The following is a 27,414-nucleotide window of genomic DNA, read 5'->3' as shown; positions in this document are numbered from 1 at the left end:
TGTGCTGAAGGTGGATGCGGTGATGGAAGGCGACTCGCAGCCCCGGGAGGAGGGTGTGAGTCGCCGTGGGCAGGACATGTGGTGGGCAGTGGTCACAGTGTCCAGGAGAGTCTCCCCGAGAGGGGCGGGATAGAGGGAAGACACGCAGAATCGTTGTAGGAAGCCTGGCAGCTAAACCACAAAGGCCTTTAACCTTTATTTATTTTCCTTTAAAAACCCCAGTTGTCGCAGGGTGTTGTGAACATTCCATGCAACAGGATTATAAACCATATTTATAAGTATATTGGTATTGAAGCACAATCATGTACAAAAACTGGAGTTCACCGTAACAATCAGAGTGATTTCAACAGTTACTTTTCGAGAGCGATATAGCCATTAGGTGACACCTTCATTGTAGAATGTTCCAGGGAACCCATGCTGGTGTGTGTGTGCATCTGGGTGAGCTTGGGGGATTGTGGAGAGGCCGCATGCTCAGCGAGGCTTCGTTAGAGTTCACGATCCAGGGCTTGCCCAAGGCTCAGTGGAGGCCAGAGCCATAACTATTCAGACTTCAGCAGTGTGCTATAAATAAGAAAATCCATAAGCAAAATAATTAAAAATGCAGTGACAGTAAAGCAGTCTTATCCTGAGTAATGAAAGCATTAAGTCATGTAATTATTCATGAGTTCTGTGCCTCTGTTATTTTTTGCCATGGAAGCACCCAACTCACTGAAATGCCTAATAACACAGTGTCACTAATGACGAGCGGCCGTCCTCAGTGCCGGGAGTTCTGGGGTGTCCACAGGGCTGTGGTGTCAGGGTCTGGGGGGGCACTCTTGGGGCCAGGGAGGGACACTGTGGCCTCATGCAGGGCTCTGAGGTCTGGGTTCTGGCCTGAAAGGCTTTGGGGAGGCGGGGCGTGTCTGATCAGGGGCTGTGGACCGACCACCGTCAGGTGCGGAGGGGACCGCTGGAGTGGGCAGCGTGTCAGGGCGGGCACGGCAGTGACATACTCAGCTTATGACACGTGTCACGTCACTTGCTTCCCCGAGCCCTTCAGCAGGAAAGGGAATTTGGATAGGCAAAGGAGGCGTCTGGTCAAAGCAGGAAGGCAGCCTTCCTGAAGGGCACCAGCTGTCTGCCCCACCTGAGTTTGGTGCGTCAGGACAAGGACATGAGACCGTCACGCTTCCTGGGTCCCTCTCCGCCTCTGTGCTCTGTGAGTCCAGAGGCAGGTGGCTGGTGAAGATCTGGAACTCCGTGGGGCAGGGTAGCTTCACCCAGTCTGAGTCGGGGCTGGTCTTTTCTTCCCGAGGGCTTCCAGTCTCGTGTTGTCTCGAAGGCCAGCTTGATGTGTGTATTGCTGGATCACAGGCCAGATGTCCCAGCTTCATGGACAGTCTGCTGTGTACCTATGATCAAACTGTAGGCGCTTCTTTTTCTTTGCAATTTTAAAAAAGCTTTGAGAAAAGTTTAGTTCCATCTCCTACCCACTTTTTCCGTGGCGCTCACATCTTGATGAATTTTAAAAGCTCTTTGCATATCAGTGGTTTGTCATAATGGTGCAAACATTTCCCTCCAGCTTACCATTTGCACTGACATTTTGTTTGTCACGGTTTTTTATGTACAGAAGTAAAATAACTTTGCATATGTAAATTTATCCGTCTTTTCCTTTATTTTTTTCTTCATGATTTCTCTGTGTTGAAAGAAACCCTCCACGTATTAGGGGAGAATTCTTTTGTATTTTCTTCAAGTTTTATTTTGGGGGTTTATAATGTTTATTAAATGTAATATCCTTGAAATTTATTTTGGTGTGTGGGGTGTGATAGGGATCTTTTTATTTTTTAACAGTTATCAATTAAAATATTTGCAGAGAAATCTGTTCTGTTCATTTTGTTTTGAAATTTGAATTTCTCAAGATGCTGGGCATGTTCTGAGATTTTTGTCTGTTTGGATAATCTGTGTCTAGAGTATGGTTTTATAAATCCATTTTTATAAATCATTGTATGCACACATATGTTATTCCTTTTTCTTTTTTTCTGGACATCTCTTAGGTTTTCTCAGTTATTATCCTTTTGGATAAGCTTTGAAACTGATTGGTCAAATTAAGAAAAATACCCTACTCTCCACCAAAGAAGGACACTCTCTCCCTCCCCAGGGATGCCCTTGGGAGCTATGTGACAACATGACACGTGCTTTGAATTCCTCAGGGAGAAGTGCTGGGATCAGGGGTTTGGCTGCTTTGATGAGGCTGTCAGCCTGTAACCCTAGAATTAGCTCTTTATTTATTTATTTTTAATGTTTATTTATATCTGAGAGAGAGAGAGAGAAAGAATGAGCAGGGGAGGGGCAGAGAGAGAGGAGACGCAGAGTCCGAAACAGGCTCCAGGCTCTGAGTTGTCAGCACAGAGCCCGACACAGGGCTCGAACCCATGAACCCCGTGATATCATGACCTGAGCTGAAGTGGGACGCTTAACCGACTGAGCCACCCTGGCGCCCCAGCTCTTTATTTGGAAACAGACGTTTAAGACCTGCCTGGAATGACTTGGTTTTTACTCTGTTGTGTCGGTGACGATTCAGTAGCTTGCCTCACAGAGAAGCTATGTGGGGTAGACAGAGGCAGGGCTGTGGAGGCCCGAGCCGCTCTTATCTCCCACTGCCTCTTGGCGTGGCCTGGGTCACATTACTTCTCTGAGCCTCCGTTGCCTCAGCAGTAAAATGGGGATGATTATACCCCCGTGCCTGATGGCCTTGGGGATCAGATGACAGAAGGTGCACCCACTTACCTGGGCTTCACCTGCTGTCTCGCTGCTCCTTCTCAGTCTCCTTTCCTGGGGCCACCTTCGCGCTGACTTCTCCCTCTTGGAAGCTCACAGTGCTCAATCCGCAGTTTTCCGCACTTGTTCCTGGGGCGTCTCCCGGTCTCCCCGTGCTTCCAACCGTTTATGTGGAAGGCTTCCCGGTTTCTGGGTGTGTGTCAAACCCCAGCAGCCCGCCAGATCCTTCAGAGCCCTCCTGGCCCTGACGTGTCTCTTCTTGCCTTCTCTGTCTCAGGTGTCCTGTGTCGTTTCTGTGACGAACATGTGTTTGTCTCTGCCACTTGAACTCTTCCCAGTTCCTTCGTACTTTCTTGTGTGTTTCTTTTTTTTTTTTTTAATGTTTATTTATTTTTGAGAGAGAGACAGAGCGTGAGTGGGGGAAGGGCAGAGAGAGAGGGAGATATAGAATCCAAAGCAGGCTCCAGGCTCTGAGCCGTCAGCACAGAGCCTGATGTGGGGCTTAAACCCACAAGCTGTGAGATCATGACCTGAGCTGAAGTTGGACGCCCAACCAGCTGAGCCACCCAGGTACCCCTCTTCTGTGTCTCTTACTGTCCTCTGTCTCTAACGTGCATTGTAATTTCCTTATTCTTGACTTGCTGTGTCTTCCATTGGACTGTAAGCTGCTCTAGCAGGGATTTTTGACCTTTTTTTTTTTTTTTTTTTAATTTTTTTTAATGTTTATTTATTTTTGAGACAGAGAGAGAGCATGAACGGGGGAGGGTCAGAGAGAGGGAGACACAGAATCTGAAACAGGCTTCAGGCTCTGAGCTGTCAGCACAGAGCCCGACGCAGGGCTCGAACTCACGGACTGCAAGATCATGACCTGAGCCGAAGTCAGCCGCATAACTGACTGAGCCACCCAGGCACCCCATTGACTTTTTTTTTTTTTTAAAAAAAAAACAATATTTTTTTTAATGTTTGCTTTTATTTTTGAGACAGAGGGAGACAGAGCGTGAGTGGGGGAGGGGCAGAGAGAGAGGGAGACACAGAAACAGGCTCCAGGCTCCGAGCTGTCAGCACAGAGCCCGATGCGGGGCTCGAACCCATGAACCGTGAGATCATGACCTGAGCCTATGTCGGACGCCTAACCGACTGAGCCACCCAGGTGCCCCAGGAGTTTTGACCTTCTACATCTGCTTTGTTTTGTAGCCCTGGCACCTAAACCAGTGCCTGGTGTGTGTGTGTGTGTGTGTGTGTGTGTGTGTGTGTGTGTGTGTGTGTAGTAGGTGCTCAATAAATGTGTGTTGGTTGAATGAGTGAAAAAAATGTAAAGTACCTGGCATACCGTGCTTGGCATACAGAAGCACTTATTTCCCCCATGTCCTCGCTTGGATACTTCTATTAAATCAAATGCTTGTGAATTGGATGTTTTAAAGCACGGTAGACGAACTCACCATTAAATGAATCTTTTTGGGTATCTTTCAGTGAAAAGGAATTGAGTAGTTACCCTCTCCTGTTACCTGCTTGCAAGGCCAATTTTTCACATTTATTGGCTTCTTTAAAGTGATGTGTCCCTGTTTATTCATTCTTGTTTCCCAGAGGGGCTCATTACTGTGCCTCGGAAGGGATAGGTCAGGGTGGGTGCAGGTCTCAGTTAGAAAGGTTTGCCGGTCAGTATGTACAAAGAGGGACACTGATCTGTGAAGGGCCTTAGTAAGCCCTTTGCGTGTAGGCCAACGGCATGAAAGAAGTTAATGCAAAAATCATGCCGTAGCATATTTCCTCCCTTTTGACTTTGAAGGCGGCCTACACATGTGCGGTCTAGAGGCTCTTACAGGATTCTGCCTCCCCTAGCAGATGGGGAAGGTGAAATGGGGCAGCGCCTTACTGTTAGGTAATCAAACAGGAATCCTCTAATCATGAAATAAAAAGCTCTTTGAAGCTCCGTGCTAATTCCTTCGGGCACCCCCCCTTCCCCCGCCCCACCTGACCTGCCCTCATGCACTTGAGTTAAGAAGTTTTCTGGCAAAACTTACAAAGAGGAATTATCCGAGCTTCAAGCACTCTTGTATGTGTCGTAATTAGACAAGTGGAGAGTCGAGTGTGGAACTTAGGTCTGAGTGGAGGACGTAGCATTTTTCCCCTCGCTCCTTCAGCTGATAATAAGAGATGCCGTGGCTACACGTGGAGATACTCTGGGAGATGCTTTTTCTCGTCTTTCCTCTAAAGGCGGAATCATCGTAGGATAAAGTAGCCCCGCTTCTCCGGGGTCTCTTTACTTCTAAAAACATACACTCTGGAACCGGGAAGTTAACCAATGGAAAGTGGTACCTGAGCAACTGGCTGGTTGACCCCTCCAAGTTCATGTCCTAGGCTCCAGTGCGACTGGTCCCTGCACAGCATCCTCGTCGCTCTTACCCTTTCACCAGCTCACCCTGGAGTTAAAGGTTAAGGGCCAGGGGTGGGCATGGGCTCGGTGGGTTTCTGTGGCCTTTACCGGCCTGTGTCTGGGTGACGGGCCACAGAGGGAGGACCGACTGCAGTGCCTTTTTATATGTGTACCCTGGCTGGGTGCACCCGAAACACTTTCTCTCAGCTTTTTATAAACCATAGGAGTAACAGCCCGTAGTATAAAATGTGCCAGACAGCTCACTGAATCGTTAGCTTAGACTAATACACAGATGTAACTGTTAAATAAGGCTTGGTTACCTAAAACCTCACCAGGGTACAGGGTTCTCAAGCCACAAATTGCAAATCCCTGGCAAAGTATCTGGAACCTCCACCCAGTTGTGGCGCCCTGCCCGTTCCTGCTCTTTTCTCTGGCTCTGTGCCGCCCTCCGTTTCTTTCCATGTCTAACGCTGATCCATTCCTCCTTGTGTCAGAACTGATGTGCTAATTAGAGAGCCATCAGTCTCTTCAGTCTGCAGTTGCCCGAAGTTCGGTCTTAAAAGTACAGAGACTTCTTTAAACTGTGTTTTTGTCGCGGTAGCTGTTTCTGTTCTGAGTTGCCACTGCCTAGATTACTGCCGATGCTGGGACTGTGGGGACAGTGCTCTGCGAAATACCTGCTGCAGAGTGTGCTGTGCTGCCTTTTAAAAATTTTTTTCTTTTTTCTTTTAGAGAGAGGGAGTGTGTGCACACACAGCGGGGGAAGGGGCAGAAGGTGGCGGGGCGGGGTGGGGGGGAGAGGGAGGGAGGGAGAGAATCTTAAGCAGGTTCCATACTCAGCATAGAGCCCAACACACGGCTTAATCCTATGACCCTGGGATCGTGACCTGAGCCGAAAACAAGAGTTAGATGCTCAACCGACCGAGCCACCCAGGCGCTCCAGGGAGCTTTTCTTGTATTAGGCAGCACACCCCCATGGGCCAGGCTGTGTGGAGAGGCAGTAGGCAGAGTGGGTGCAATGGTGGGCTCCGGAGGGCAGACCCAGGTTGGAACGACTTCCCGCCTGTGTGACCGTGAACCGGTCCTCACAGCCCTGTTAGTTTCCTGTGGCCACAGTGACAAACAAGCACAAATTTAGTGGCTTAAATCAACACAGATATATTACATGACAGTTGTGGGGCTCAGAAATCTAAAATCAAGTTGTCAGCAAGTAGGGGCTGCATTCGTTCTGGAGGCTGGAGGGGAGAATCTGTTTCTTTAGACTCTGCAGCTTCTAGAGTCTGTCGGTACCCTTTGGCTCATGAGCCCCTGCCTTCACGTTCAAAGGCAGCAGCAGAGCCCTGCCAATCTGTCTGTCCCTCTGCTTCCACGATCATAGCTCCTCTGTGACCCTGACCCTCCTGCCTATCTGCCATAGGGACCCTTGCGATTTCACGGAGCCCACCTGAATGGTACAGGGTAATTGATCTCAAGATCCTTAACTGGGTCACATCTGCAAAGTCCCTTTTGCCATGGAAGGTAATAGGCTCTGGGGATCGGGACCCGGATATGTTTGGGGGAGGGCATTACCTCCCACTGTGGGCTATGGGAAGATTACTTGGGTTCCTATTAAGTGTGTCAGTTCATTCTAAATGTTGGGTGGATATACCTGTTCCCCTGGCGGTCAGTGTCCTCATATTCTCAGTAACTCTGGACACAGCATAGGGATGGCTATTTGTAATGCTTAATCCGCACCATCTCTGTCATTTAGGAAAGATCACATTTCTCTTCTCTCAGATATTCTCTCATCAGGATGGCACGGTGCAATAGTTAATATTTAAAGAGTATCAGTGTTGAAAAAGCTAAAGTCAGTGTTCTGATAAATTTACTTATGCAAAACATCACCTTTTGCAGTAAGACTGGATAAACAGTCATAATCAGGTGTTTTCACCTTCATGCCTCTAGCTATTATTACTACTAATAGTCTGGTTTGTGCATATTTAAGTATTTTAGTGCCTCTTCAAGTTTGAGGGGCCCACATAAAATTTGATTAGGCAGCAGTGACTTAACAGGTATTTCAAGCAAAGTGCCTTAAATCGGAAGGAATTTTCCATCGCTTGTCTCCTTTGTGTGCCGATGGACTCCAGATGCCAGGAGACAGAGGGCATGGTCTTATTTTCACCCGATGGTTTAGATTTTTCTACCACTCCACCTCTCCCTGGTTTTATATAGAGCTCTATTTAAAGTAACTAAGCAGCTGGAGCCATCCTCAGGGAAGCCCATCAAACAGATGAGGGTGAAGTAAGAGACAAAGGAAGCTGACAGGTGCTGTGCCTGTATTCTTTTCCTTTTCTTTTTTTTTAAGCGTATTTTTCCAGTCTTACTGAGACGTAACTGACATGTAACACTGTATCGGTTTAAGGCGTACAACACGGATTTGGCGTATTGTGTATATTGTGAAACGATTACCGCAGTAGTTCAGTTAATGTCGATCACATCACATGGTTTTTTTGTTAGGATTCTTATTTTATTGGATGTATTTAACACACAACCTTGTGTAAAATTAAGGTGTTCGGAGAGTTTGCTACATGGCTGTGATGTATTGCCATTGTCGCAGTGTTTATCACGTTGCATCCTAAGTACAGTATTGTTTCTGTATCCATCATCTTGTGCATTAGCTCGCCGTGGCTTATGTAATCCTCACTGCAGGTTTGAACCCTTCAGCAACATCAGTCTCTATCCCCCTCTTCCCCTGCTAACCACCATTTTACTCTGTTTTTTTTTTCTTTCTTTCAAGTTTGACAGCTTTAGATTCCTCATAGAAGTGCAGACGGTGCTTGCCTTTGTCCGTCTGACTTAGCTCACTTAGCATAATGCCCTCAGGGTCCGTCCATGTTGAAAGTGGCAAGACGTTCTCCTTTCTCGTGGCTGAATAATATCGTGTTGTTTGTGTGTACCCCATCTTTATTATCCACTCACCCTTTGGTAGCATTTGGCCTGTCTGTGCCTTGACTGTTGTGAATAATGCTCTGATGACCCAGATAGCTCTTGGAAATCCTGCTCATTCTTCCGGGTGTGTACGTTGGCTGGTAGATTGTAGATGGGTTAGTAGATCCATCTTTAATTTCTTGAGGAGCCTCCATGTTGTTTTCCATAGTGGTTGAACCAATTTATATTCCCACCAACAGGATACCAGCGTGCCCTTTCCCCCATATCCTCACCGGTGTTTTTTTTTTTTTTTTTAACGTTTATTTATTTTTGAGACAGAGAGAGACAGAGCATGAACGGGGGAGGGGCAGAGAGAGAGGGAGACACAGAATCGGAGGCAGGCTCCAGGTTCTGAGCCATCAACCCAGAGCCCGACGCGGGGCTCGAACTCACGGACTGGGAGATCGTGACCTGGGCTGAAGTCGGACGCTTCACCGACTGAGCCACCCAGGCGCCCCCTCACCAGTGTGTTTTCTAGGTGCTGGTCACCTGGCGGGGGCGACATCCATCCTGGAGTGAGCCCCCCCCGCCCCAGCTGCCAGCAAGTGCGGGGTAACTGCTGCTCCCCTCTACTTGGGAGAGCCTCCTACTTGAGCACGGGGTGCACAGCCAGGCAGCCCTTCCACCGGCTGTCCTGCCCTCTGTCTTGCACGTTCATCTTTCCCCCATGCCAGAAAGGACTTCTGCCGGAGGGCACTCCCAGATCCCTTGGGGCGGGGGGGATCTCGCTTTGTCTAACGCAAGGCGAGAACGGATTTCTGTTCCTTCCTTCCCCCTCCCTACCGCTAAATTCTGTCCCCTCTGTCCTGACATGACACGCTGAGTAAGGCCTGAGTAAAGGGCAGTTCCCAGGATCACCGGAACCCAGACCCTGTCCTTTCCTTTACTGTCCGGTGGCACTTGAGTTCTGTCCACGTCCTGTCACCAGGCCCAGCCAGTGCCCCCCAGGTCAGTGGTCAGTTTTGTTCCGTCAGCCAGTCGGCCGTGGATTGCCGGCTGAGGAGCTCGTGTTAGGAGACTCCTCCTAACGGAAACCCAGAGGGCTGAACAGAAGCAGTGGAGGTGACGTTTGTACCCCGACACTCCCATCTCTGAAGGGGAGTTGTACCAGATCGCACCTTCTGAGGGAAATGGGAGCCGGTGGTAAAACGTCGTGCTTCCAGAACGAGCTGCGGGGTCTGCAGAGGAAACCTCCCGCCAGCCCGGCGCTCACAGAGATGCCGAACCGAAGGTCACAGGGGTGAGTCGTGCTGACGGTGTCTTTTTTCTTACCCCCTGCAGCGGCCGCCAGCATCATCCACAGACGGTCCTGCTGCCCTCAGACTTCATCTTTGAACCACCCGACACATCTTTTCTCTCTTTCTTGAACTCATCTGGTGGTGCCCGTTCCCAAGTCCCTCCTGGGGGAAGTACCCTATTTTGTTCTTGTTGTGGTGCTTTTTTTTTTTCCCCCTTAACTTTCTAAAACTAAGGTACGATACCCGTGCACAGAAGTGCATGCTTCATAAAGGTACGGCGCACTGGGCTATCGCAGGCAGCTCGGCCAAGTGACCACATGCCAGGATAAGACCCAGGACATCGCCAGTCCCTCAGAAGGCCTCTGCCCTCCCCCGCGGCCATCCCCTGCTTCCTCCTCAAGGTAGCAACCGGCCGCACTTGTAACTCTGTACTGGATCTGGCCGGTCCTTGAACTTTGTATGAACTAGTTCATTTAATACGTGCGCTTTCGTGTCTGGCTTCTTCCCTTCAGCATTATTTGTGAGGTTCATCTGGGTTGTTGGGATTTCGACCTTTAACATCTGGGCCTCTGGGTCAAATAGGAAGGAACTCCTGCGTAGCTGAGATTCTAAATTCCGTAGACTGTAACTTTGCCCCTGCGGGTTCCCCCTTTCCGCTGTGGTATTTGTTCTTGTCAGGAGGCCGGGCGAGCCCTCCTCCCGAGTGTTTCTCCAGAAGGTGGTAGGACTCCGCTTTCTTGTGCCCTCCTCGTTGACAGGACTTGGCTCAGAATGACTTTTGAGTGTTTACAGAAGTTAAATGCCGCCTCAGCAGACAAGAAGTGGCCTGGGATTCTTGGCCAAATTAGGCCACTGCCTTTTTCAGCCCAGCAGGGCCCGGGTGATGTTTTAAAAGACAGTGAACTGTCTAGAACTTCAGGTTCAGAACCGCTGATGCTGTAAAGGTTCCACGTCGAAAGGTCTGTCTTCTAAAATCGTGTGTCATAGTTGATGGCCTTTCAGAGACGGCTGCTAAATTATCCGAAATGCTCTTCCGTTGTACAGCAGACATGAAAACAACAGCCCCAAAGATCTAGCCCTTTCCTGCACGTGTGCTCAGAATTCAGTCACCTCATAAATAAATTACTCTTTTAAAAATTCTTTTCCGATCATTTCTCACATTCTTATGGAACATAGTTGGTACAGTATAAACACCGTTCTTATGGCTTTAAAATTAATAATTGTAATTATTGTTTGTGGCTGCAGAGTCTACGAATGGCACAGTGAGGGGGTGTGTAATGTCCCAGGAAGGTGGTGGGTGATCCGTGAGCGGCATAACCAGTCCCTTGTTTTTGGACAGGGCAGCATTTTCCGTTTTCTCCCCACTAGAACTTAGGTGGCAAGAAACCCTTTCTCGCATGTGAACTTTTCCTTCTTTTGACCTAATTCCCTAAGACTCATTTCTGGGAACGGGATGGCTGTTGTGTCTCGGGTGTTTTAACGGTGCATCACGCTGCCCACTTAATGCTCTCAAAGCATTGTGCCAGAAATAAGGCAGTGTTCTGGCTCAGCCCTCTCAGGCTAGTTCCCCATGTTGCTGGAAATGGTCCGTTTCTTGGATTAATGTGTGTCAGATCTCACCATGTCACTGTAATTTTCAATTATTTGGTAACCCAGAATTGAACAGGTAAATTGGAGGATTGAATGGATGGACTCAGTTGATCTGCAGGAAGCGTTTAGAATGTTGGCTGGTTCGTGGTGCTAGATGTAGGTGTTTGATATCAGTGGGCCTTCTTTTGATAACTGAAATGAAGTAATCCTCTCTTGATGAATTGTTTGTTCACGTCCTGTTTTCATCTGTTTGCTTTCTGGAGTCTTGGCGCTTTAGATTCCTGCATTCACTGATTTCATTCGACAGCCACATTTGTTGGGACTCTACCGGTTGCACTCGAGGTCACTGAAGCAGAAAAGGGGCCTTTGTTATAATGGTACCAAGGGATCTTGTAGAGACTGAGGTCTCTGCGTGTTTGGTGACTTCTTCCCAGAACTGACTTCACCTCCTCCTCATGTGGTTTGGTCCGCCTCATCTTCCTGGCTTAGCTTGGCTGTCACTTCCTCACAGAAGCCTGTTTTCATTCCATTCCGTTCCATTTCGTGGTGTCTGTTCTGGGGAGAGACGGAGTATGGCTGAGCTGACACCCTGTTGGGGCTTTGTTGTAACTCGCCACTGGCCCTACAGCCAGGATGTGCTCACTGCCACACCGTCCCTGTCCTCAAAGTACCCACAACCGGCGAGGGGGCCAGCAGACCAGCCAGACCAGCCAGAGAAGGTTCGATGAGCCACTGGGATGCAGCAGTGGACGATACAAGAACAACGGACAAAAGCTGAAAGGTTCCACTGTCATGAAGCTACGTGAATAAACAAGATATGGCGTAGCACGATCGAGATGTGAAAATAGCAGCCCAGTGCCTGAGTCCATCCTCGGAGCGGGCAGGGGTTACCTCCCTGTGCTTGTAATGAAGCCACCGAGTGGCAGAGAAGAAAGAGCCCAGGGTCACACAGGGCGAGCTGGGCAGAGCCAGAAAGAATGTTCTTCCCTTCCACTGACCCTTCTTGGGCACCCCTTTCTAACGGGCCACCATCCTGTGCCATGGCCTTTATGGTGCAGACATGTCCGTTGCTGTTACAAATTCTGTTCCTTTTGGGGAATCTGTGTCCTGCCCGCATTAGCCGAAGGATTGTTATGTGGCTCTAAATGGGGTCCTTGGGATCCAAATCCAGGCTGGGAGGTGACTCCTGTCTGCTCCGAGGATGGACTCGGACGCTGGGTGGCAAATGCCTGAAAAGCCGCCCCGAAGACATGAGTCTGAGGGTCCACGCAGGCGGCCAGCAGCAGGCCCTGCCCCACCTCGGCCGCTCGGGACGGCCGTTCCAGAGCGACTCTGGTCCTATCACTTTGGCCTCACCGGCGTTCTCTGGGACAATCCGGGGATAGGTCTGACAACCCGGCAAGTTGCTCAGATTCTCGATCCCAGTTCTTCGTCCCGGAGAGAGGTTAGCACTGCCTGCCTCCCCAGGTTTTGGGGTGCCCGGCTGAGATCACAGACATCCAGTCCCAGCACAGCTGCTGATGGACAGTAGCCCAGTGGGTAGAGCTTGCCAGTACTCGTGGGAAGAACGGATTAACGTCTTACGCAAGCAACCTCTTTCTTTCTGTGTCATCAGTCTTTTCTTTTCCTGGGCTGTGGTGTGAGCCCGATACAGCCGTCTCACCGCCGGCCCTTCGAGGTCACTCTGGCCTCGGGTAAATACTACGTTTTCCGGCCGACTCTCCCTGCAGCTCTCAGGAGTATCTTGACCGAAAACAAGATAGTCTCAAAGCATTGCTCTTTTATGATCAGTCATGGATCTACACTGCATTATTTTAATTAGGCAGCAAAAGATTATGTCAAGTGCTCTCCCAGGCCTGTGGATCGGGGTGTGAGGGACTGCTGAAACACTCATCGTAACTGCTTCCCAGACTCCGAGACTTCTGTAGGGCTGGCTTGAGGAGCCACCTTCTTCCTTGTCTCTCGCAGAGAGTATATCCATACTCTCTGGGAGTATATCCATAAAAGGCTGACTCTTGATCCCAAGTGAGGTGATTATTCCATTTATTCATTGCAGAGCATCTTTCTAGCACTTAATCTTTTACTCTTGGAGCCAAGTGTATTGGTAATGAGTGAAAATATTTATCACTTTGGAGAATGGCTGTATCATCTTTCCTCCCGCTTCTGTGGCAGTGGGGAACCCGGCACCATTTTGCTCAGGCTGCCTGAGCACAATAATGATGCATTTATGTGGGTCACGAGTCCGCGTGGAAGTATGTGTGGCTGAGGTTCTACCCAAGGTGTGTAGAAATGGGCGTCTCTGTGTTTGAAAAAAATGATGCTACATTTAAGAACAAGTAGCCATTGGTCTCTGATTATGACTTGTCTGCCTGTCATGTGGAAAGGTTTTCCCCACACTGAGGACTTGCAACATTAGCGGAATCTAGAATTTGAGGTGCGTTCCCCTGGAATGAGGTTGTAATTATGTTCACCTGTTTATAGTATTGTTTCCTTTTGCCGTTTCTGCCGTGTTGCTCACGTAAGATACACAAAACTTCCTTTTTGTTCCTTGTCCAGTTCAGTTCAGTAAAACGCACAGAATATGTTTGCTGTGTGCCGTGCACTCAGGCCCTGGGGGTGCCGGGATGGAGAAGACACGGTCCCTGGGGGCAGCCAAGGCAGCCCAGGCTTGTGGCCAGGCAGTGGCGATGCTCAGAGTCGGGCACGGACAGGAGCATGTGGATGTGGAGAGGGTGTGTGGGAGAAGGAGGCAGGGAGCTCACTCCTAGCCCCGTTGCCGGAGATGTTATTCAACTTGAGTTGTGAGTTACAGTGGAGAATGGCCAGATGCCTAGAAGCAGTGCACCCCAGGCACGGAAATCGTTAGCAAAGGCTCGGCAGAACGTTGCCAGAACAGAAAGACTTCCTAACATGCAGGGTGGAAGTCAGAGAGAAGGGTCAGGTCCGGGAAGTTAGTTCTGTTCTGTGGGGTCTTCTGGGCCGCGGTCTGAAACTTCAAATTCGTTCTGCCTGTTGGAGTCATTGGTGGGTATGCAGGAAGGGCTGTGGGAGAGCTTATGTGCGAGATCATCTGGATGGATGACGGACGGAGGGAGGAGGAGGAAGGCTGGGTAGGTGGGGGGACAAGCGGTTAATTGATGGATAGCTGGATGGGTGGATGACAGATGGATGGGAGAGTTGCCTGAAGGCAAGGACACCGGGTTAGAGGCTTTTCCCTTGTTCAGGGAAGAAATGAGGAGGGCCTCCACCAGTGTGGAGGTATCGCAACAGAGAAATAGGAGTATTTAGGAGGTGAGATCAGGGCTGAAAAACTGAGGTGAGCGCAGCTGGGGTCACGGAGATGTTGCGGAAGGCTATCAGGTCTCTGACTTAGTGATCGGTGTGGGGGGTGGGGTGACGGCGAGGAACTACGGGGGCTGGAGATAGGACCCAGTCGATGGGGAAGAGAATACGTCCAATTTAACACCTTTGGGTCAGCTAAGCAGTAGTCCAGCAGATAGTTGGATACTCAGGTCTCAAGATCGGGGAAGGGTCGAAGACGCAGAAGAATGAAGAAGAGTAAGAGTGGAAGGTACAGATTTTGGCATTAAAGGTTTGCAGAAGTCCACAGGGGAAGGTTATACGCAGGGACGCTTGTAGCAGGAGAAGAGTGGAGCGAGCGTGGGCCAGAGCGTTGTTGTGGAATGCGGGCGTGTAAAAGGCGTGGTTGGGAGAGAATGCCTCGCCAACAACGAGGATGCTGGCCTGTTAGCAGAGGCACGTGCAGCAGAGTCCAGTCTGATGGACTGAGGCCCGCCACTGGCTGGGCATCACGGGTTTTCCTTGGTGAGAACGGCTTTCCGGTGACTGGTGCCGTGAGGCATTTTCACTTGGTTTGAGAGAGCATCGGACGGGAGGCTGCAGGCTGCAGAGGGAGGGAACCCTCACCCGGCTCGTCTGAGAAGGAGAGAAGCGCCGGGCCCCTGGGAGGGGCCAGTGGCTCTGTGCTACCACGTGCCGTGGCTGTGCTCCTGGCTCCCCGATGGGCTCGTGCCCTTAGAAACCGCTGGGTGAGCAACTGACCGCTACCAGAAGCAGGTCAGGTTTCTATTGGGTCGTGTGTCTGTGCCACTGGTTTTACTTCTGCTAACCAGGGGTAAAAAAAGGTAGTGTGCCCGCATATCCATTCGTTTGTCTTCACAAATAAATTGTGGGCTGGTTCATCCCAGTAACAAATGCCTGCGTATCGCCCAAAGAGCAGTGTTTTCTGCTTCTGTGCAGTTTCTTTCTAGCATCCCCCAGACCTGCCTTTCATGTCCCCACCAAGGTAGGGGTTCCAGACACACGTCTTGCTGCCTTGCTCAGGGGCTCTGCCTTCTCCTGGCTCTTGGGGACGGTGCGACGCTCTCGGTCACGTGCCACAGGCCCTCGGTGCTCCGGCCCCACAGCCTCTCCGGGGCCAGGGCTTGCCCCACCGTAGACCTTGAGCTTTAGGTCCTGGAAGGAAGACCCAGCTATTCCGTTGTCCTGGGCACCCAGGGTCCCCACCTCTGTGCTCGCCGTGTGCACCTCTTTTCTCTAGTCGGCCGGACACACCTTAGACACCTTACCCTCCCTTTAGGAGCCTGCTCAGATGTGGTTGCTCGTGGGGTCCCCCCCGCCCCAGGCCCGGCCGGCTGTTTTTCTCCCTCCACGGCCAGCCCCTTTGTGTTGCCACTTGTGTGGACAGAGTGTGCTGTGCTGCCTTGTGTCTGTGCACGTGGGCTGTCCCCCCGGAGGTTCTGGACTTCCCACACGGCAAGGGGCATCCTCGCGCACCTGGGTCCGTGCGTGGCCCTTGACGCACTCGCTCACCTTGTCCTCCCTTGTTTCCAGGGAAGCAGTTCAAGTGCACGGTGTGTGACTACACGGCAGCCCAGAAGCCCCAGCTGCTGCGGCACATGGAACAGCACGCCTCCTTCAAGGTGAGAGGACTCGGCACGTGGGGCCCGTGCTCACGCTGTGAGTACGTCGCGCGGCAGAGTGGAGAAGTCACTCTCCGGGGGGCTCCCCTCGCTCCCGGGCCCCCGTAGCTCGTACACGTGGAGCCTGGGGCAGAACTCCCGTCGTGGTGTGCCCCCCCCCTTCCAGAAGTGTGGCATTTCTCTGCCCCTTGGAGACCAGGTCCAGGGAGGGACTGCGTGTGACGCTGCAAAGGCCGGGGAAGAGGCTGCTGTCACTGTGGAGACCCACAGCGCTTTAGAGGAGAGGATGTGAGCTGTAAGGAGGGCCGCTTCAGGTCCTGGCTGGCCTCCGGTGTGTCCCCGGCACAGCAGGTGTGACGATGCCCCCCCCCCCCCCCCCCCGGAGAGCTAGACTTGGTGTCCGTGCGGTGCCCGGAGGGTCGCCGTGGCTCTGGAGCTCGTGGCGCTCATGCTCGTTTCATAGCTGTAGCTGATCTGTCTTTCACGTACCCGCTGATTTCCACCTGGCCGCTGCTCGTACCGCAGTTACGGCCACAAGAACCGCGGTCCGGTGAACTTGTCCCATAGAGACTTCTGCTCAGCACTGGCAACTCAACCTGAAAACCGCTGCCGCTCCCGCATGTACGCATGGCGATGGAAAACAGGGCGCCCTGAAATGTTTGTGGAGACCGTGCACCCCGAAACCCGGAGAACGTAGCATGTGGGAGGGGCTGTGGGCCGCCACACCGGCAGGCTGCGTTTACTGAGCCACTACTGTATGCCTACGCTCTGCATCAGCTCGCACCTCCCCGACAGAGGACACTATCATCCCTGTTTGATAGAACCCCACCCAGAGAAGGCACGCGATCACCTGTCAGGCTTGTCTGCCGCGCCCGTATCTACAGATGTCAGTCACTGTTGTAATACTGACCTACCTGTGTCGTGACCGCTCTGAGGGGACGAGGACCCGCCCCCTCCCCCTCCCTTTCACTGGCAAACTCTTCTGATGCTCAGAACAGCCCTGCGAGAGAGGAGTTCTCAGGATCTTGCCTCATTTAGTTAAGAAACCCAGTGGCTCAGAGGGGTTACGGGCTTTTGTGCATTAAACATCCAGGAAGTGAAGGAGTCAGAACTTGCACTTGGCCTCCGAGTCCAAGGCGTGGGGTTCTCCCATCGTGTCTTCTCAGTAATTGTCTTCGGTGGGGGAGGGGGGGGGCACACAGGAAACCGTGAGGGCGCCGCACCTGTTGCCTGCCTAGCTACTCTACTGTGGCCTCAGCGGACCTGTGTTTCACAGGCAGGACTGGCACGTCAACTTGTGGGGGTGGCAGGAGGTTCATGAGCGTCCTGCAGATGTTGAACAGGGTTAAAGTGAAGAGTGTTATCTCAGGTTTCACAGCCGCAGATGTGTTTCTCTGGGGGACCCTGGGCTGTTGTAGACCGCGCAGTTTGGGTGCTGGGAACAGATCGCTGGGGGGGCCCTCGCTCTGTAGACAAGAAAGCTGGACCAGGCAAGGTTATTTACCGTCCTCACTCTCCTAGGATTGGAACCAGATTTTTCATTTGTTCCTTGGTTCTCAGTGCGGAACCTTTTCCTTCACCAAGCAGGTGCAGCTGGACGGTCTCTCTGCCCCGGAATCCTCACTGCTTTCTTTCTCAGATGTGTAGCGTCTTTGGCTTGTGTGCAGAGGAAGTGGACTTGAGGATCGTTTGAGCTCAGGTGTCCCTTCCTATGTAGTTCTCAACTGTTTCCGGCTGTCACACGGCTACCATGCGCTGCGGGACCTCGGGAGTCACGGGGCCAAGCTGGCCTTGGGGTCAACTCCGGTTCCTACGGGCTTCCTGGGGCTTCAGGTGCCCTGCCCCCGCTGGAGCGAGAACCACTCAGACCTTGCCCTCTTTCCTCCTCCAGGCTGGGTTCTCTGGTGTTTCTACAAGACTGGGACTGACAAGCAAAACGAAGCTGGTTCCTGCCAGCCACCCTTATTCATGCTGACAGGTTATCACCCTTCCCTTTGGTCGCTATCATAGTTTTCTGTCACTGCTCTAACCAACACCTCCAACTTGGCAGCCAAACACCACCGGGCATTATTGTGCAGTTCCGAATTCCAGCATGGGTCTCACCGAATGGCCAGGTGACGGCAGGGCCGCGTTCTTTTGGGAGGCTCTCGGAGAAAATCCATCCCCGTGCCTTTTCTGGCTTCTGGAGGCCACCTGCACTCCTTGGCTCCTGGCCTCAGCCCTCCATCTTGAAACCCAGCAACACAGCATCCCACCTCTGCTCTCTCTTCTGCCTCCCTTCTGCCTTTCACCTGTGAGGACCTTTCACCTGTGGGCCCACGTGGATGGCCCAGGAGAAGGTCCATACCTTAAGATCAGATGATTAACAGCCTCAGCCCTACCTGTGGTCTTAACTTCTCTTTGTCATGCAAGCTTCCAGACATCAGGACTTGGACATCTTTGCGGAGGCATTATTCCCCCTGCTGTATCCCGCCCCGCCCTGCTCTGTTTTCTTCCTTTCGCATCTGCTCCCTGGCAGATTTCTATCAAAATCCAAAAATACACAGTATGTGTGGTCGCACACTCCCTCTGCCTACCAGTGGCAAACATTACTAAGAAATCAGGCCCCTCTGTTTTATCAGTCCTCGATGGGGCCTCAAAGCCTTTGTGCAGACACTACTAATCTATTGCAGTTGACTTTCAAAAGGAAACCAATTTGGTTTTCTAGATCTAGATGTATAATTTGCAATATATAATTTGTGTCAGGAAACACTGTAATAAGGGCAAACTCTTGTATTGCCTTTTAAAGTTGCATGTTGTTATTTATTTATTTTAAGAATAATATGTGTTCACTAAATAAGATTTGGAAAGCGCTTTTCGTTCCCTTTCTTTGTAGAATTTCTGGATATATTAATTTTTTTAGACGTAATTGAGGTCTTACTGTAAACGAGCATTTTTGGGTGGAGATGAAAACATCAGCTTTGCCGCCGATAAAGCTCTATTAGAGAATGCAGCTTAAATGAGTGGCCAGATGGTTTGCTAAGAATACTTTGCGTTTGAGTTAGAATAGCCTCCCAGTCGAAGGCAGGGCTGGAGAGTCTGCCTGATTAGGACATTATAAATATTGCCTTTTTTAAATTATCACTTCATAGGCATTTTCCCATTTTATGAAAATATACTTACTGTAAAACTACTTTTAACGGCTGCTTAAGGATGAGTGTCACAGTTTAATTACCCATTCCCCTTGTAACTGGACAGTTTGGTTGTTTCCAGTTTTTGCCGTTAAAAGTAACTCCACGATGGACGTCTTCATGCCGAAAGCATTTCCAGGTCATCGTGATATCGAAAGGACTGTGAAACATGGCACGAAGCCCATCAAACCACTGAGAATTCATAGGCAGCCAGGGTGTTACATGTGCTTCTTGGCAGCTGTAATTAAAATGCATTCCCGGGGGTGGAACCGACGCTATCAATCCTAAGCACTTGCCCAGGAAGATGCCTGCACTGGGGTGGGGCTGCCACGGAGCCAGGGGCCTCCAAACAAAATGGGCTCGTTCCCTCCCTCTAGCTGCTCAACTCTTTGCTTCCTTGCAAATAAATAAGCCAGCATGCTGCCCAGTAAGGCGATGCGATCACGGGCTGGACTCCCCTCGTTCAGTTTTCTCTCTCTGCGTTGGGCTGCATGAACCCACAACTCTGTTGAGAGAAATGTTCTCAATGATGGGGCTAGGTGACCCAGTGGTGATCTCCTTACACGTGATAAAAAGTGACTTTATTTCATTTAAAAAGTTTTATTTTAAAATTTATTTATTTATTTACTTTTAATTTTATTTTAGAGAGAGAGTAGGGGAGAGGGGCAGAGGGGGAGAGAGACAGACAGAGAGAGAGAATATCTCAAGTAGGCTCCACACTCAGTGGTGAGCCTGACGCAGGGCTTGATCCCACGACCCCGGGATTGTGACCTGAGCCGAAATCAAGAATCGGATGCTCAACTGACTGAGCCACCCAGGCGCTCCTAAAATAACTTTAGACTCCCATAAAGTCTGGCGGATTTCCCAGGTACCTATCCCCCGCCTCTTCCCTTGATGATAATGTCTTCTTTAACCATAGACTGCTGTCAAAACTGGGAAATGGACTTTGGTATCCTATTATAAACTAAACTGCAGGCCTCAGTTGGATTTTACCAGTCTTCTTTCTTTCTTAATTAATAAAGTATTTTTTTTTAATTTTTTTTTTGACGTTTATTTATTTTTGAGACAGAGAGGGACAGAGCATGAACAGGGGAGGAACAGAGAGAGAGGGAGACACAGAATTTGAAACAGGCTTCAGGCTCTGAGCTGTCAGCACAGAGCCCGACACGGGGCTTGAACTCACGGACCGTGAGATCATGACCTGAGCCGAAGTCGGACGCCTAACCGACCAAGCCACCCAGGCGCCCCTAAAGTATTTTTAAAGTAGTGTTAGATTCACAGCACCATTGAGAGGAAAGTACAGAGAGTTCCCAAATACCGTCTGGCCCTGCTCCCCACATACAGCCTCCCCCATTTCCAACATCCCCACCAGACTGGTACACTTGTCACAACGGATGAATCTATAGTGATACATCATGCTCACCCAAGGCCATACTCTACATTAAGGCTCAGCGTTGGTGTTCTCTTTGGGTTTTGACTGATGCGTCATGACACGTATCCACCATTAAGGTTCTCATGCAGAGTGATCTCGCTGCATTGAAAGTCCTCTGTGCTCTTCCCGTTCATCCCTCCCTCTCCCTTCTGCCCTGGCAACCACTAACGCTTTTACTGTCTCTGCAGTTTTGCCTATTCCGGGATGTCCTAGAGTTGGAATCATACAGTCTGTAGCCTTTTCAGACTGGCTTTTTCACTCAGTAATATACATTGAAGGTTTCTCCATATCTTTTCATGACTTGAGAGTTCATTTCTTTTTAGTGCTGAGTAATATTCCATTATCTGGACGGGCCACTGTTCATTTACCCACTCATCTACTGAAGAACATCTTGGTTGCTTCTAAGTTTTGGCAGTTATGAATAAAACTGCTTAAACAGTGTGTGCAGACATAATTTCCTAACTCCTTTAGGTAAATACTAAGGGCTGTGATTGCTGGATCGTGTGGTAGGAGTATGTTTAGCTCTGCGAGAAACGGCCACACTGTCCTCCAAAGTGACTGTACCATTTTGCATCCCCTCTAACAGTGCGTGAGACTTCCTGTTGCTCCACATCTTTACCAGCATTTGGTGTTGTCAGTGTTCTGGACTTGGGCCACTCTGACAGCTGTGAGGTGTATCACCTCAATCTTGCTTTAATTTGTATTTCCCTGATGACATACACAGTGGTGCATCTTCCCTGTGCTTGCTCGTCATCTGTTTATCTGCTTTAGTGATGGGTCTGTTCAGGCTTTTCGCTCATTTTTAATCGGGTTGTTCATTTTCTTATTGCCAAGTTGTAAGAGTTTATGTACTTTGGAAAACAGTCCTTTATCAGATACATCTTTGCAAATATTTTCTCTTAGTCTGCAGCTCATCTCTTCATTCTGTTGAATAACTTTATTTTTAAATAAAGTTTTACCTTTTCGTTTAAAGGGATACTTATTTAAAGAGGATGCTTATTTTTGCTAGCCCTGTATGTATCATTATGTGCTGCACTTGAGAGTTACATGCTGGCATTCATGGAGCCTCTGAAATTGGATTGTAATTACTGATTCTAAAAAGCAGAGTTGTGCTATTTTCTTTCCTGTTGTGAGAGATGTTGAGGTTGGGGTGGAGGTGCTGATGAGGGAGGGAGGGAGGGAGGGAGGGAGGGAGGAGGGGGAGAGAGAGAGAGAGAGAGAGAGAGAGAGAGAGGAGAGACAGGAGACGGAGGAGGAAGGAAATGGCTAGATGAGTGTCAGAGGAAAGGCAGGCTGGGGCTTGCATCACAACCCTGTATAAAAATGGTGCCACAAATCCACTATTTTAGCTGGTTTGGGGTCACTCTTCCCTCCCTGGCTTGTTTGCTATCCTAGTTGACTCACCCATTCATTCTGGGAAATTATTCCTGATTTTTCTCAGTGCACTTGTTAGCTATCAAAGCCAGAGAATGGTTCTTGAAGGTAGTATTTTTCCAAACCCAAGAAGGAAAATATTGATTGAGCACCTGGAGTTCTTTTTTTTTTTTAATTTTTTTTTTAATGTTTATTTATTTTTGAGAGACAGAGAGTGACAAAGAACGAGCAGGGGAGGGACACAGAGAGAGGGAGACACAGACTCTGAAGCAGGCTCCAGGCTCTGAGCTGTCAGCACGGAGCCCGAGGCGGGGCTCGAACTCACGGACCGCGAGATCATGACCTGAGCTGAAGTCGGACGCCCAACCGACTGAGCCACCCAGGTGCCCCGAGTACCTGGAGTTCTAATGATAATTGGCTTTATAATGTTTGTCTTACTTGTATCAATGATTGTCTCATATTAAAAATAAACTGCTCCAGGAAGCCCAGTTGAAAAGTAGGTAAAGAGAACAGGTCAAATAGCTCTTGGGTATGTGATAAGGTGTCTAACATCACTGATAATAAAAAAAAAAAATAATAAAGTGAAAGCATACTAAGATACCATCGATTTGCTTATCAGATGAGTATACATTCCCAGGTTCGATAGCACAGTCTGGTGGTAAGGCCGTGAGGAGAGAGCCTTTCTCATGCCTTGCCATTGGGGCTGTAAAGGGTCCCAGCTGCAGGTGGCATAAGCTGTTGCTTGCCTCTTGTAAGAAGTGATCTGATCTTACGGATGCACTTGCTGACGTCCCGAGATGATGAGTATGTGGTATTATTCATTGAAGATAAGTGAAATGTTTGTGGATAGAGTGAGACTTAAATAGACAGGGGCACATCCAAAAACAGAATGCTGCACAGCTACAAAAACAGTATAAGGAGGCCCTTGACTTCCTTCCCTGGAAAGATATTACATAACAAAGTAGAAAAAGCAAGCTTTAGAACGACATAGTAATGCTGCCTTTGAGGTAAGAAAGGGCAAAGATGTATTTGTATTTATTTATGTCTACTTTAAAGCTTCTTTTTTTTTATTTAAAAAAAAATTTTTTTTTAACGTTTATTTATTTTTGAGACAGAGAGAGACAGAGCATGAACAGGGGAGGGGCAGAGAGAGAGGGAGACACAGAATCTGAAACAGGCTCCAGGCTCTGAGCTGTCAGCTCAGAGTCCGACGCGGGGCTCGAACTCACGGACCGTGAGATCGTGACCTGAGCCGAAGTCGGATGCTTAACCGACCAGGCCACCCAGGCGCCCCAACTTTAAAGCTTCTTAAAGCTTATGCACAAAATAAAGAAACTGTGTGGTTGGGTAGGGAGGGCTGGGACTGGGTAGATGGGAGGCCGAGGCTCGAGGTGGGACTTTTTTCCCTGTGTGTAATGTTTGAACTGGGGGAACTGAATGTTTTGCCTGTTCAGTAAATTTAAGTAAGCAGCAAACCTTTAAATAAAAATGATCTTTTAGAAACGACCCAATGTCAAAGCAGAATGATAACCCTGCTCGTCACCCTCACGTTGTCTTGGGAAGGCGGTGACAAATTGCTCTTTGGTAGTTCATTGAGATTCTGTTTTGCCCTTGAAAATCTCCAAGAGCACTGAGGTATTGCAGAAAAACCCAGGATTTAGAACCAGACAGACTCAGGTTCAAATCCTGGCTGTGCCACTTCCAGTCTGTTTAATTTAACTTCTCTGTATAATCCTGTTGTCTTAAAGATGCTGACAGTAATATCTTTCCCTGGTGTTGGAGATGCTAAAAGTGATACTGTTTTATGAGTAGTGGGTATGGTGCATGGTGGATGATAAAGCATTGGTTCTTTTCCCCTTCCCTGTCTTTAAAAATGACCCCAGTTTCTAAAAAAAAACTATAAGCCAAACAACAACAACAACAACAAAACCCAGCCTGATCTTGGTTTATTTTCCTTTTAGTGAGCTGAAATTTATGCTTGCAAGTCATTTATTCTAAACATTTTCCAGGTATTATGTTTTCTTCGTATGTATCTTTAGATGTCGATGTTATTTTATTTCCATTGTTGTTATTTGTGGCTTTGGAGTGGCAGAGAAGGATTAAAATCTTGATGGCCGCTACTTACTAACTAGATGACCTCTCGGGATTTTGATCCCTTGCCTTCTAGGGCCACTGCCTCCTTATTTGGAAAATGGGAACAGTGATGTCATTATTTCAAAGGCTACTTCAGAAGGAGGGGTTGATTTGAAGGAGGAGACCAGAATGGCTGTGTCCTCATGGCTTGGGGCAGACCTGGCCCATCAGCCCTGTGCTGGCCAGCACGAGGCGGACGGGTGTTGCTGGAGGGTCTCAGGCTTGCTCTTTTGTTAACGGGCCAGTTCTGGCCTCTGGCCACCCTTCCCACCAGATAACGGTTTCCCAAGCCCAGGAGATAGTCTCACTGAGCCTGGAGGCCAGCAGGCATCCTCGAATGCAGTACATTTTCATGTGGTTGTGGTGCGGGGGGTCCATGGACCATAATCCACCAGCCACCTCGCTGGCTTTTGAACTCGGAAGCAAACGTCCTGTCTGAATCTGCGTATTTAAAGTGTATTCCTGTAAATAGCGTATAGCTGGATCTTGGTTTGTGCCTCTGTGTGTGTGTGTGTGTGTGTGTGTGTGTGTGTGTGTGTACACACGACCAGTCTGACAATTCCTGCCCTTTCGTTGGAGTGCTTAGTCCATTTACATTTAATGTAAGTTTTGACATATCTCACTTGAAAAGTGCCATCTTGGTATTTAGCTACAATTGATTTTCTTTTAAGCGGTTGCTAAACATATCATATTATGCATCTATATTGTAATACATTCTAGCTGGCTCCAGATACACTATTTCATGAACAGTGTAAGAAGCATGCAACACTGTAATTCGTATCATTTCCCTCCTACCTTTTGTGCTCTGGTAGTCATGTATGTTACTCCTACTTGTTATAAATTCCATACAGCTTTATCATTCTTTGCTTTATACAGTTATATTGAAAATATATATGTGGAAATATAATTTTAAAAATGTCTAATATTTCCTTATATATTTAGTTTTGTGGTGTTCTTTTAAATTTTTTAATGTTTTTATTTATTTTTGAGGAAGGGGAAGGCAAGGGGAGAGAGAGAGAGGGAGACACAGAATTTGAAGCAGGCTCCAGGTTCTGAGCTGTCAGCACCGAGCCTGACGCAGGGCTCGAACTCATGAGCCGTGAGATCATGACCTGAGCTGAAGTCAGACGCTCAACCAACTGAGCCGCTCAGGCACCCCTGGTATTCTTTATTTTTTTATATATTTTCTTGCAGGCCTAGACTTCCATCTGATAAACTTTCCTTTAGTTTGGAGAACTTCTAGCGTTTGTTATATGCTTTTTTGCTGGAGTTAAATTATCTCAGCTTTTGTCTGTTTAGAAAATCTTCGTGTTCATTTTTGAAGAATATTTTGATGACTGTAGATCTGTAGCGGGACATCACTCTAAAGAGTTGTTCTGTTATGTTTTGTCCTTCGCTATTTCTAATCCTTAGCATTTCTCCCCATATTTAATGGGCCCTTTTTTCTCTGGTTTTAAGACTTTCCTCTCTTCCTTTGGTTTTCATCATATTAACATCAGTAAGTTTAGGTATGGCTTCCTAGTGTTTACTTTGCTTGGGTTTGTTGAGGTTTGGATCTTGTGGATCGATATGGTTCATCAGTTTCAGACCATTCTCTTCTCAGCCATTATCTCTTTATTATTACTTCCTCTCTATTTGTTTTCCCTCCTCCAGGATGATAACACATCATATATATTAACCTGTTAGATATGTCACAGCATTCAAATGATCTCTCTCTCTCTCTCTTTAAATCTTCTTTTTGTGTTTCAGTTTATATGATTTCTTTCAGTCGTCTTCCCCTCCTCCTCCTCCTCCTCCTTCGAGATAGAATGTTAAGCAGGCTCCATGCCTAGCATGGAGCCTGTTTGGGGGCTTGATCTCATGACCATGAGACGAAATCAAGAGTTGGATACTTAACCGATTGAGCCACCCAGGTACCCCTCAGTGTATATGATCTCTACTGATCTTTTTTCAAGATTACTTATCCTTTTCCCGATACATCAAATCTGCTAGATACTCAAACTACTTATTCATTTCTGTTTTTCTTTTTTTAATTTCTAGCATTTTCATTTGGTTCTTATAGTTTTTGTCTCTCTGCTAAGATTTATCAACTGGTCACACATGTTTTTCATTTGAGCCTTGAACACATTTGTCATCATTATTTAAATATTTATTTCTAAAAATGTAAGTATCTGAGCTATCTGTGCATCAGTTTCTGTTGACTTTTTTTTCTTGATTTGGGATCACATTTTCTTCTTTGCCTGTCTCATCATTTTCAAGTGAATGATAGGTTGTGAAACAGCATTAGAGACTGAGCTAAGTAATAATTGGCCTCTTTTCGCACCAGGACAGTAGTGTGGGGGGCTGTCCAGAAGATAGCTGACAGGCAGACCTCACTGCTGCCTGTGAAAGGTGTGCTCACAAGCTTGGCCCTTGGCTGGCATCTGGACCTTGGACATAGGAAGGTTTCCCATAACCCTCATTGACAGGAGAAGTTTCCTGTGCCTAACCTGTCCAAATGGCATTGTGCATACCAAATATCTGCTTCCTTCTGGGAGTCTGGAGTGTTGGTATGTGCTAGGCAGAGAGTTGCCCATGTGATTAGTTCCCCATAAAACCCTGGCACGGAGCTTCTAATGAACTCACCGGGCTGGTCCCATTTCACACGTGTTGTGACGGCTCGTTGCAAGGGAATTTCGGCTGCCCGGTGGGACTCTGCTGGGAGAGGACTCTTCGAAACTTATGCCTGGTTTCCCTTGGACTCTGTGTGCCTTTTCCCTTTGCAGATTTTGCTTTGCATCCTTTGGCTGTAAGGAATGATAGCAGTGAGTATCTGTATGCTGAGCCCTGTGAGCCCTCCTACCCAGCCATGGAACGTGGGGGTGGTCTTGGGTCTCTCCCAGCACAGGAGTGAATAAATCTAGTCTGTCGCAGTTCCAGAGCCGGTTCTCCACTGTCGTCAGATGTTTTGGGAAAAGGATCGGGTCTTTCCTTTCAGCAAGGCTGGGCATCTGAGCGCAGCCAGAGGCTCCAGGATTCGCTTTCTGTTTCACAGCACAGCTGCTGGCTTTCCAAACCATGTGGGCCCCCTATCAGCTTTACAGGCAGGCTGCCAGCTTTTCGAGGTGCTGGGATGATCCTGTTTCTCTCCAGCATTCTCCTTGGGGAAGCTCTCTCCCCTCTCTGCCCGGCCCAGCCTCGGGAGAGCCAGGGTGCCTGGCGAAGGCTTTTGCACTTTCATAAGGGTGGTGCTGGACTTCCCCTCCCCTCGCCTGCTTTGGGCCAGGGGTCCTCACTGCCATGTGTGAGACCCAGTCCCTGAGGGCTGGGGTGGGTTCTCTCCCTCCTCTCCTGCCCTGCTCCCTTGTTGTACCTGCTGAAGTTCCCCATTTCACAGGGAAAAGGTGAGTAGGCCACAGGGATGAGAGCAGCCACCGGGCTCTTCTCTCCTAGGCAG

The 27,414-nt window shown here is 48.9% G+C and overlaps 1 protein-coding gene and 1 long non-coding RNA gene across 7 annotated transcripts in view; one reads left to right on the top strand and one right to left on the bottom strand.

Annotated features, from left to right (window-relative positions):
- ZFAT (zinc finger and AT-hook domain containing) overlaps positions 1 to 27,414 on the top strand; it is a 286,033-nt gene that overhangs the window by 197,601 nt on the left and 61,018 nt on the right. For 5 of the 6 annotated variants that reach the window (XM_019459785.2, XM_019459783.2, XM_019459784.2 and 2 more), the window contains one exon: positions 15,781 to 15,869. In XM_019459785.2, coding sequence (XP_019315330.1) covers positions 15,781 to 15,869 — 89 coding nt within the window. Of the gene's footprint in view, positions 1 to 15,780; positions 15,870 to 16,436; positions 16,886 to 27,414 lie in introns of those variants that run through there. The other variant, XM_019459788.2, reaches the window with a different exon arrangement.
- Positions 193 to 27,414, bottom strand: LOC128775299 (uncharacterized). The gene is made up of 3 exons (XR_008419924.1): positions 27,331 to 27,414; positions 26,604 to 26,764; positions 193 to 561 (listed from the first exon to the last, which is right to left on the bottom strand). It is a non-coding gene; the product is annotated as an uncharacterized LOC128775299 (long non-coding RNA).

Source organism: Panthera pardus, unplaced genomic scaffold (assembly GCF_024362965.1).
Source record: "Panthera pardus isolate Hobbes unplaced genomic scaffold, ASM2436296v1 HiC_scaffold_7, whole genome shotgun sequence".
Lineage (NCBI taxonomy): Eukaryota > Metazoa > Chordata > Mammalia > Carnivora > Felidae > Panthera > Panthera pardus.
This window is presented reverse-complemented; position numbering and strand designations above follow the sequence as displayed.